The sequence below is a fragment of the Seriola aureovittata genome, chromosome 4 (assembly GCF_021018895.1).
Source record: "Seriola aureovittata isolate HTS-2021-v1 ecotype China chromosome 4, ASM2101889v1, whole genome shotgun sequence".
Taxonomy (NCBI): domain Eukaryota; kingdom Metazoa; phylum Chordata; class Actinopteri; order Carangiformes; family Carangidae; genus Seriola; species Seriola aureovittata.
In genome coordinates this window covers 18,888,142-18,900,444 of record NC_079367.1, presented here as the reverse complement: position 1 = coordinate 18,900,444, position 12,303 = coordinate 18,888,142, and the positions used below count along the sequence as shown (strand labels likewise).

General features: G+C 40.9%; 1 protein-coding gene across 1 annotated transcript; it reads right to left on the bottom strand.

Moving 5' to 3' along the window:
* Positions 1-7,127: 7,127 nt before the first annotated feature.
* On the bottom strand, positions 7,128-10,782 carry p2ry1 (purinergic receptor P2Y1). Its single transcript, XM_056375182.1, has 2 exons — positions 9,876-10,782; positions 7,128-9,574 (listed from the first exon to the last, which is right to left on the bottom strand). The coding sequence occupies exon 2, from the start codon at positions 9,543-9,545 to the stop codon at positions 8,484-8,486; it is 1,062 nt and encodes a 353-aa protein (XP_056231157.1). The 5' UTR covers positions 9,546-9,574; positions 9,876-10,782; the 3' UTR covers positions 7,128-8,483.
* Positions 10,783-12,303: the final 1,521 nt, after the last annotated feature.

Sequence of the window (12,303 nt, the reverse complement as noted above, 5' to 3'; positions counted from 1 at the left end):
ACCCGAGTCACCTGCAAGGTGCATCTCTGCCTAACACCCCTCCCACAGGAGGTAAGATTGTTGATAAGGCAGTTTTATCTGTGGTGGATCATTAACAATCCTGGGCCAGAACAGGAAGAACATACTGTGTGAGGTAACAGTGTACAGATATACTGTAACTGTGCAGGAATCTACAGCGCACACACTCATACAGTATGAGGAGGGGAAAAGAGACAAGATAATGGAGACATAGAATTAGAAAGAAGAGATTAATTAACTTTGAAGTAGCTAAATCAAAAATACAAAGGCAAAGTTAAATGCCAATTAGTACCACGTGTCAGTTTTAAAAGAGATCTGCTATCACTGCTTTTTCATATGAATTTTCAAAGCTGTCGTTTTTAATTAGATTGCAATGGATTTTCTTAATATTTTAAGACTTTATCAGCTTTTAAAATTAGTTGGCATTAAAGTTCTATGTGATACTGACATTTTGACCCTTTATTTTTAACCAGCAGTTGACTCCTCCAGGATGTTGCAAAGCATTTAGTTAAAGGCTACACCCTTTTCTGCCTTTTCTGAGCCATGGCGTAGAGAGGTCACTCTATGTAAGGGAAGAGATTCATTGTTTTTGTTTGTTTTTATTAAACATACATGATAAAATCAAACATGTTACCATCTTGAAGTATCAGGAAATACACACTTATTTACTGTCCAGTGTCATCACAAGTTCAGCAGGCTGCACCTGTGGATTCTGACTTCCTGCCCAGCCTGTTGCTCTTGTGCGTAGTTAGTATTTAGAAGGAATGCACAAATATGTGCAGATTACATTATTTAATTGCATTAAACATGCAGAAACAAACATATATGGCATTTGTTGTGAACACATTCACCAGTCATTTGAAACAGTGTAGGAAAAAGAGATTGAGAGACAGAGAAAGAATTTCAAAATGTTTAGATTTGTTTGTGGCTGCACTTTAAACGCAAACAACACTTGTAGTACTTTCATGAGAAGATATGAGTTCTCATGCCCTTTTGCTTCTTCTTCACCCTACAGCCAGGGATCAGATAGATTAAATATAAGCAGTGCTACAGTTTGTTCAGTGTTGTACAGGGCACTGTGTGTTGCTGGAATAATAGATCTAAAATTGAGAAAATACACCAAGGTAGGCCTATAGCATGCAATCGATTCCTAAACTTCTAGTGGTTTCCTTAAGAAACATTTTAAGATGATAATAAGCCCATAAATACTGCTGAACAAACTCAAGAGCAGTTTCATAAACGCCACTCGAGCCAGATCTAAACAAAAATGATCCTTCATGGGACGTTGTAATCCCTTACAGAAACAGAAGTTTATGTCTATCCCACCACACACAGCTCAGGACCTGCCTGACAGCAAACCAAAACCTGTTGAGGAGGAGTGAACCTGTGAAGGCGAATGATGACCCTGCTTCTTACTCAGACTTCATATATGGTTATGTTTCCATTATTTATAAGTACTGTATATATAGATATGCCTACACACAGCTTGCTGCAAAGCCCTTTCTTTTCTTAGAACACAAGTTTATTCCCACTCTGTAACACACACGCTAACACACCGTTAGTATGGAGCGGTGGAAGTAATCTACCGGTGCATAAACTTTAGTCTTAAGAGATTTATCATGCACCACACAGCAGGGCAGTGAGCAGACTGACAGGTTGCCAGCTAATAAAAGCATTGGACTCTCAGTGGAGTGCATAGCTCATCACCCTCAGTAGTTTCACAACTTGCAGACAAGCTGCAGGCAGAGTGGAGCTTGTTTCATAATTTAAAAAAAATCTCTTCTTTCTTTTGTTAGAGCTGTCTTCACAGCAGGGCCTTCCAGTTTAGGCCCTTTGTATGGATTTCATTCTGACATAGTTGTGGGAGTTTTGTTTGATTTTATTAAAAGTATTTCTTAAAAAGTTTTTGACTTCATCATGAATGGTCCTTAGTTTTTACACATACACACACACACATATATATATATATATATATATATCTCCATCCATTATCTATACTGCTTATCCTTATAGGGTTGCGGGGGGACTGGAGTCAATCCCAGCGGGGTACAACCTGGACAGGTCACCATTATATATTATACTTGTGTATATGTATATGTATGGACATAGAAAATAAACATATTCTACCTATCAAGTCTACAGAAAAGAACAGCAGACATTATACAATAGACAGATGATATGAACTGAAGGGCAGAGCAGCAGAACATGCAGAAGCCTGTGCAGTTACTGATGTGATTCGCCAAACCTGCTACATTAAGCAAGTCTTTGTTACCTTTACGTCACAAAAACCTCTCAGCATTTCACTACATGTATGGATATATCTATATGTATAGAACATATGCTACCACTGGTCTAAGTCAACCTATGTGGCCTTTTATTGTTAACTCTCTTTTTTCTATCTTTGTGTTTCTTTTGTCTTTCTCCTGAGGGTTTTTTCCATGCCTACTATCTATGCACATTTGGTATCGCCCCAGTTCTCAGCTACTTGTGTTCTCACACCTTGCCTTATCATTTCTCCTGCCTATCCTTCCAAGCAGCAGGCACCCTTTTATTTAGCCTCAGTTCATTTCAGAGCTACACTTCATATCTCATAATTCTTATCAGACAGGCCAGCCCGTCTGCACTCTGTCTGACAACGCTCTTGCCGCCCAGCTGTGTTTGCAGAGCTATATCCTGTGAGAAATAGTACCAGCTTTACCTTTTTACCAAACGTATTTTGCACAAAACCTATAGGATGAATATCAAAATAGCTTCTAATTTTGATTCAACATCGAACAAACCAAACCACATTTAGACCCTCAGATATCTTCCTCTCGGATAAGGTTAAACTGCTTTGTGACCCCATTGTGTAAAATCAAAGACGTAGGTTTGTGGATGTCAGACAGTAAGCCGATCGTTCAAATTGATCGATGACAACGCCAGGAAGCAGCAGAAAATCAAGAAGAAGCCAGACAGGAGTGGCCGCACAGATATTGATCACAAACTTATGACAACCAAAATATGACAGCCCATGCTCCGTCTCACACACCCTCTCCCTCTCCCTCTTCTTCTTCCAGTCCAAGCCATCTAATCTGTGCACATCTTATATACAATACAATATAATAATATTTTTACTTGCAGCATTCCAAACCATAAGCATGACATTACAATAAACCATGCAGTTGAAAATAATGACAGTAGCCATTTGTTGTTATGCTTACAGCATCTGTACAGTAACAGAGCGAAGACAGTGTCTCTTCATCATACACGTGTCATCATACAAGGCCTGTATTTGGCTTTAGCACTCAAACATCTATGTCTGACAATATGATGAACGTGAAGTAATTTCATGGTGTCAAAGCAGGCCAGTGCCAAAGGCGACCGTAAATATATTGCATCGAGGACACTTGTCTCATTTCAAATAGCTTTTACTGTCAAAAGCAAGCTCACCTTAGGCCATTGCTACTTTTCATAGCACATCATTCATTCTGTATACCTATATGTTTTTATTCCGATCTTGTCAGTATTTTTGTGGACAGTGGCACTGTCGATGTTGACAATAAAACACAAAAAAATTCATGGTCACGATTGGATAATCCAATTCAACTGAAATGTTTACAAAAAATCTTCTTACTTTTCTTGTGTTAGTTATTTTTGTTTGGTAAATTTGCAAATACAGTGCCTGGTAATTATTTTCGTGCCGAATGCTTTTATTGTTGCTTACAGTGGTTAAAGAAGTATTCAAGTCCTTTGCTTGAGTAAAATACTCCACTAACAAAACATACTTGATTACAAATAATGCATAACAAATTTACTTCAGTTTTGCACTTTAAAAATATGTCAGTATTATCAGCAAAATGTACTTCAAGTATAAATGTACTCAACATTTGCAAATGGCTTCTTATAATAGAACATCATTTCACATCATAGCATGGGATTATAATCATTATTGCTATTATGACTGCATTAAGATCTAAACAGCAGTTTAATGTTGCAGCTGGCTTTAGTTGAGCTAATTTTACCAATCTTATATAGGCTACTGTTGAGTGATGTTTAATTTGCTGTATAATGATGAAATGTATTGTATATACTCAGTAACTGTAATTATCTGCCACAATTATTTAATGTAGTGGAATAAGAATACAAAGTAAGATGTCATTAAAATACTATATTACAAGTACCTCACAATTGTACTTCAGAACAATGCTTGAGTCATTGTAGGTAACGTCTACCACTGGTTTGCATATAATGTGAAAGGACCTATTTGTAAGTTCTGCTATTACTACATAGCCAGGGTTAGCATTAACAGCTGTTTGCTTGCCAGTCAAAAAGAAATGTTGCAAGTTCAGTATTAAACCTCATTTCTTTACTCGCCAAGAGCTTCCTCCAGATGTGGAAAACAACCCCCTTGTTTCGTTTCTATTTCTATCACTTCTTTTCTTCTACTTAAGTTAGCAAGCTAACCAGCTAGCTAGCTAGCGATAGCAAGTCTCTGTAGCGTCCAGTCTGTCTGAAGAAGTAGCTGCTCAGAGGACGTATTATAACCTCTTGTATGGTAAATGCAACGATGGATGAAGCTCTCGTCAAGACTGGTAAGTAAATAGCGGCTAATTCTAATGTTGGCTATGTAGCAATAGCAAAACTTTCAAATAGTACCTTTAAGAGTGCAACAGATTTCATGTAAATCTGGAGACAAAAAACAAAAATATGCAAAAAAAAAAAACAGATGCATCATATTGCAACTTATGTAACAATATTGGGAAAAATAATATACAACAATAGGTTACATGGGTTGAGTTTCATGAGCACTGCTCATATGCAGACATACTAAATCAAGGTTAGATTGCTTTAAAGTCTCTTTAAAGTCCTGCTGATAGGAAGACACGCTCCTTGGCATACCTACAAACACACACTCATAGATTTATACAACCCTATAGACTTGCGCGGAGTGTGAACACTAGGAAAACAGGTTTAAGTGATACATAATCATCTGTGTAATCTATAAAAAGGCATTTGTCATCCCACTTTCACACATGGGTGATCAGATTCAGCAGCAATACATACAGATTATTCTCTGGTAGTTTCTTTCATCAGGCCTGTAAAATTGACTTTTAATGAATTTGACTATTAATGTTTGTGTGTGCAACTGCATGCCCAGCCCTACTGGTTAGAGCTGCGGTTTACTGTACAGTTACTATTGGCCCTTCAGAGTCTTATGTGTGATCTTTGGCTCCATAGATACACACACACGGGCAAACTTGTTTGCACTGTGGGCATGCATCAACAGCCTGAATCTTTTTTTAACTATCAGTGAGGTGTGAACACTCCTTACCTGACCAGCACAGGGTTTGGTCTGAGGCCTGATCCTCTCTCACAAGCAGGCTGCTGGCTGATGTAGGTGTGGTTATTGGGAAAATGTTCTGTGTTTTATATTTTATTTTTTAAAAATATCAACAATATCCAACATCAGTACAGTCTGACATTACCATATATGTGCAACAATGCTCCGTGAGGGCTCTGCTGCTGGGCTTGGTGCTGGGTTGACGCCTAAACGCGTGTTAATATCGAAGCATAGCAGTAATGCAGTGCTGTAACCAAGAGTCACTGAACAAAATATTTTTCTAACAGCAGTTGTGCTCTGCAAAGCCTTAATACGTGCATACCGTTTTGCTACAGGTACGGAGCATTGCAAAAAGCAACATGTGTAATGTATCATGAAAGTATCATAGGGCTCCAGGTTTACATATAATACAGCAACAATGATGTGGGAGTTTGTTGTTCAACATCGTTTTTGCAGCAGTGTCACGTGGAATCGATGGAGGCACGACAGTTTGCAGCTTAACCACATCACTGTGTATCACATGTTGCTCACCAAGGACCACACATTGACATATTGATTCTGTTTGTTTTTTGTGGTTAGCGGTAGTTTTTGTCTGAAGCAGATGGTGCCCCTGTGATGGATGTGGTTGTCCCAGCTCCCTCTGTAAATCTCCAAGAACAAAGCTCAGTATTTTAGGTTAGCTGTCCTGACTGTGATTATACTGTTAGGCCCCCCTCTCTAGAAAAGCACGCACACACACAAAACTTTGTTGTCCACAACTGCCATTACTCTTCACACTCAACTCTTCCTTCGGTCCTCCGCTGTGTTGCTGAACTCTCTCCTCCACACCCTTATTCAAATAATCTTCCCCTGCAGTAGGTGAAATGCAGCAAAGAAAAGCTTTTTTGTCTAATTCTAGATACAGAATAACGAGATGTGAGAGAAAAGAGGTGAAAGGTGACTGAGAAAGGGAGGGAGGATATACTGGCAAGTATAATATCAACTTTCAACAAGTCAAGATTTGACACTCGGGTTCCAAAGCACTGACGCTGGCTCGAGATTTGGCGTTGGTTGAATCCAACCGTCCTTTCATCTAAACACGTGTACACAGCATAGAGGAACCAATATACATGTGTATTAATTTGCCTGCAGTCCATGAGCATGTCGCAGTGGCAACCTTTGACAATGAATCAACAAGCAGTAACCACCAAATGGAAATAACGGCTGAAACAGCTACCTAGTTGAATAAGGTTTCCCTCGCCTTTCGGGCTCTCCAACACAGAGAAACACACACATTTGCCAAAAAACCAGCTACGCTGTTTGCACCTCAAAGCAAGGAAATCAAAAGCTGTTTGTCTTCATGGGCCCTGTTTGGGGGAAGAGGGTTGGTTGGTTTCCTGTGCCCACCACACCGTGCAGCCCTGGGGTCCTGGCGACAGCCTCAACACCCCTGTCTGCATCAATAACCTCCACACCATTGTGATGGACACAAAAGCTGTCTTAGGATAAGCCAGGAGAAAAAGGTGCCACTCTTTATTCCTCCCTCGTCCCCTCGCTTCCTCCTGGCTCTGTTGAAAAAGAAAGTCAACAGTAGCACAGAGAGAGAGAGAGAGGAGGAGCAGTGAGAGGACACAACTCGGCACGAAATGTCTCCAAAACCAACAGCGTTTGCTTACACATAACAGTGCACACATTTGATTAAGAAGACATGCAGCTGGTATAAACACGGAGACATAACTGCTAGAAATCAGAGACTTAAAATTACCCACAATCTTAGAGGACTTATGTGAGACTTATTACATTGTCTGGCATGTTTTAAATATAAAAATTTATTGACAAAGATACACGTGGCCCCAAATATCCTGTACAGGTGATTCACTTCCTTTCTTGACAATAGCTGACCACATCACAGATTTACAAATGTATTAGTAGAGACATCAAACATCTATGTAGTCCAGGGTAAAATATATACCGAGAGCTCCACAATCATTTCTCCAGAGTGACTACACTAGATACAAAACAATTATTATCTGCCAAAACACAAACACAGTGCAGTATTTACTTGAGGTATCTTATACAAAAAAGTCTTCAATATTGGTGGAGATACAAAGCAGGTGACCGAGTGTGTGTGTCTGTTTCTGCTCATTGATAAGCTATTATTCCCTATGTTACGATTGACTGTTGAGCAGTTCCAAGCTGCCATGGTTGGCAAGTGTTTCACTGATGTGATTTGATAATAGACTCATGCACTAAAGGTCTGGATTAGTGATACTGACTTGAACGAAACGGTTAACAACACAGATTCATCTGGAACGTCACAACATCCTGTACAGTACACCTCAGAAAAAAAAACATTCACTATAGTATCATATACACAAAATACTGTAAGTATTATTTTCCCATTTTTCAGTAGGGAACAGGTTAACAAGGCAAGAAAGATTGTGGTAACAGAGCCGTTGCAGACCTCAACCTCAGGGCTGTCAAAATGAAAAACTAGTCGACCACATTTCTCACAGTCAGTTATAGATGCAGAAAGAAATGAGGAGTGATAGGTAGCCCTCTGAGCAGAGAGTCGCCGGTCATAGTGCATTACAATGTCTGCATGGCACATCCATGCAGCAATCTCAGGTTCAGTGCATTTACTTTTTTTCCTTTAAAAGCCATCCCAGGTACACTTCCTTAACCACAAGTTTCCGCCCGCTTAATAGCTATTGATTAAGCATCAGCTTGGTGGCTAGAGCAGGTGCTATCCATTCTCAGTCCAATTTTTCCTGATCAAATTGATGAACAGGGCATTAATTACGCTGAAGGGAAACCTATTTTCCCCCGGCTTGTCTGATCATGATTTTCGTTTTGTCCAAAGTGTAAGCAACGCTAGCTATTCGATAAGAATGAAGAGAGATGGCTCTAACATTTAGAGTACAATACATGTACAGGACAATACAGTACGATAGCTTATCAACATCGACAGGCTGCAAGCAAGCGATGGTTATCACAGGGTTAAATGGATTGTTTATCCTACAGGTCTATAAACCATCGTCCAGTATATTCTACATACAGCCGTCAGTCAAACAGTGCATTTATTTATTTAATACCAAGTCCATTGTGTTTTCTAAAGCTAACAGGGATCCGCACCCCCCAGTACCAGGCACATTGAGTGGCCCTGTCACAGCTTCCTGTCCCCATTCTCCACATACTCAGCCAGGCTGTTGAGTGCCGTCTCCTCACTCTTGGACTGAAGGACATTGTCCCCCTTCCTGGAGGGTTTTTTAGTGGCCCGTGACAGCTTTCTCCTGAAGGTATCTCCAGCCAGGAAGTAAAGAATAGGATCCACACAGCTATTCAGGCTGGCCAGCCCGCGTGTCACCTGGTAGGTGGCGTAGACGCGGTTGTTAAACTCACACATGTCGGGGCTCTGGAAGTACAGCCGGGCCCTCATGTTGAGGTTCTTCATCACATGGAAAGGCAGGTAGGAGACGGCGAAGACAGCGAGCACAATGATAACCAGGTGGATTGATTTCTGCCGCAGGGGCGCGTTGTTCATATCATTGCAGATTAACGCTTTGACAATCATGCCATAGCAACAAAATATGATAATAAAAGGGATGCAGAACCCAAACACAGTCAAAGTCATGCTGTAGATGAAATAACCTGGTAACTCATCCTCAGTGGTGGTGTCATAACAAATGGTCGCATTACGCTTCAAGCCCGTCCTGGAATAATAAAGGATTGGGGAGATACTTATAACGACCACCAGCCACACCAGCACACTGGTAATAACTGCACTTTTCTTCTTCAGTCGACCCAGAGACTTGAGCGGGTGCACCACCCCAGTGTACCTGTGAACGCTGATGCAGGTCAGAAACAGAATACTTCCATAAAGATTCACATGGAATATAAAACGCTGTAGCCGGCACAGAATATCCCCGAATATCCAGTCCGTCTTGTTGAAGTAGTAGAAGATGAGGAAGGGCAGAGAGAGGACGTAGCAGAAGTCAGCCAGGGCCAGGTTGAACATGTAGACAGAGATGCTGCTCCAGGGTCTCATGTGGCACACAAACATCCAAATGGCCAGGCTGTTGCCCACCAGCCCCGTGATGAAGACCATGATGTAAACAGTGGGCAGGTAGTAGAACTGGAAGCCTGTCTTGGTGAGGGAACATCCTCTTGAGTGATTGTGGAGATCGGTGACATTCAGCAGGGAGGTCAAGTTCAAGTCTGTGGTCATGGTGTCAGGGGCAGAGGCAGGTGGTTTTACTGCGGGACAGGGATGGACAGATGAGGAAATATTTGATGTTTAACCTTATATTTGTTATTTGAATGCAATCATGAACACAGAAACAATAGGCTAGGTTACTGGAGGCATTTGGTTTCAAGTGAAGTGGCGTTTGCATTCAAGATCAGTCGTGCACAGACTCGACATTGAAGCTCCAAACTTAATTTGAACGCCTACTGCAGTCCAACAAACACACACACGCACGCACACGCGCGCGCACACACACACACACACGTAGTGAGAGAGAGAAAGAGAGGATGATAAACGTTCTACAACACTCACCGTTGAGATAGACTTGTGTTCCACATTCCTATAGCCTTCACAGTTGCAAAGATTTCAGTAAACACGCGGATGGGGCGTTACGCGCTGTCAGGTGTCTTCATTCAGTTTCCTGTTGGAAAATGTCTAAAAGTTGCAATATCCTTCGGGTTAGCGCTGAGTCTTCACGGGAAAAAAAAAAAAAAAAAGTCTGGCGGCACTTCGTCCTGAGAGGCGACGGTTTCCGACAACAGCGGCAGTGGGACGCAGCAGAGAGACAGCTGCAGGCTCTGGCATGAAGAGCAGGAATTGCAAGCAGGTTCCGTAAAGCGAGAGGAAGCTCTTTGCGTTATGGAGAGGGGAGGTGCGCACCACAATAAACCACCGAGCAGCTTCCCGACTACAAACGCGCGCCTTCTGTTCCTCCCTCCTCCCACCGGACTCTTATCAGACCTGACCTACCGGCGGCATATTGTTTAGAAATATGCATACATGCACCTTTCTACCCAGTCCTGGGAATCAAGATTAAAGATCATTTGTAAATTATAGCAGACTTCTTTGGCAACCCTGTCTAACCAGGGGAACGTTTAAGATTTAGGCTGTATAGCATAACTGCTGTTGCAATATGAAATTTAAAAGGGAAATGTAAATTATTAGGCCACAAATCAGAGTGAGAATGATAATTTCAAAATGTTTTGGGGGTGATACTGCAGAGTAATGAGAAGAAAATTCATGGTCTTTATTATCATTCAACTTGAAAATGGACAGAGGTGTAATGGACTGTGGTCGTTATGTCATGGTTATAGATTTGTCATTGCAACTCACATTTTGCATTAAATATTCTTCCACAAGTACTGTCAATCCCGGAGAGTCAATGTCCAATCAGGACACTGATTAAAATGGAAATGAGAAGGTTAGACAGGGCAGAAAAATAAAAGCAATATATTTCCGTTTTGTTCATGAAGATGGTCATTTTGTGTGTCGCCCAAAAGGCTGAGACAGAAAGCTGGACGTGTGTGTGTGTGTGACAGCGGCCAAGGACAAAGCAGACACAGGCAGGAGCAGCAGACAGAGGATGGTGGAGAATAGCCGTGGAGTGAGGGAGCCAAAGGTTAAGTTAATTATGCTGTGATGCCAAACATCTTAAAAATGGTGGAAAGTGGAGTGAGCCAAGACTTTAGCAATAATCTAATGGATGTTACTAATAAGGTAGAGCATAAACGTCCACCATAAACTTGGTAGATGTACATTATGGTCCATCAGAGGATATTAGGTGAGGCATAGTTTGGTGGGTTTTTTGTGTAGCCATGAAATGCCTTCATTTTTCATTTCAAATTTTGAAACAACTAAAGGAAAGGTGGCAAGGAAGCAACATCTACATATCATCAAGTTATATGCAACATGCATATTAGTATTTAGCTGCAGTGGCTACCTCAACAGAATTGCTTTGTAGCAGTAGTGGATGTTCACAAATCTGTGTACCTGTCGCATAAATATCATTTTGCACAACTCCATGTGAAATATAAAGTATTACTGTAAAACTGTTAAATAGAATGAACAGCCAACTAGTCCCAATTGGAGTATAAACACTTGCACGTGAACGTGAGACAATGACAGAAGTGACAGAAAATATCTGAAGGGAATAATGAAAAAAACAAAAGAATTGAACATTTATCCACAATTATCTTTCTCCCTCACCAATTAGCACAACAGTTTTGGATATTTAAGCTGCTGTAAAGGCTTATTTGAGTATCTATTGCAGCATGGCAACTCACTGTAGGTTGATAATCAGTTCAACATATCTAAAAGTGTAGGTACATCTGCCAAAACACAGTGTGTGATGGAATATGCCCCTTGTGGTAACAGTGCGATATCCTTTCTGTGCAGAGTAAACACAGCAAGTGTGCAGCGGTTGGCACTGAGGCAGATTTTAAAATAGGACATTTAGAGTGCATCTGCATATTCTGTCCTCTTCTGAATACCTCACCAAACCGCTCTCTGTGTTCTCTCATAAGAAAGAAGTTAAATGAAAAGCAAAGATGTAATATATAATAAAGTCTCAAGGTAGAGTGAGCAGCGTTAAGAAATGGTCTCTGCACCTGCTGTTAGATTTCCTGCCAAGGACCTGATCCCGTTTGGCTCTGACCTCCATTTTCTGCCTCAGAGGCTGACAGGGACAGAGACATATTGGGCACGGCTGGCCGCACACTGTAAGGTTAATTTAAATGTATTAAGCACCAACATTTGTGAGGTCAGTGTACCTGAACCTGTCAGAGGAGCTGCTGTGTGGTGTTAATGTTTCCACTATATTTCTAAGACATTTTTTGGTGATTCTTTGAAGGAAGCCCCTTTAAAAATGAGAGAGAATTATGTTTAGAGTTGATGCAGACCAATAAATAAAAAAAGATATTACTAAAATTATGTTTAGGTCATTTTATTTTTTTTACTCAAA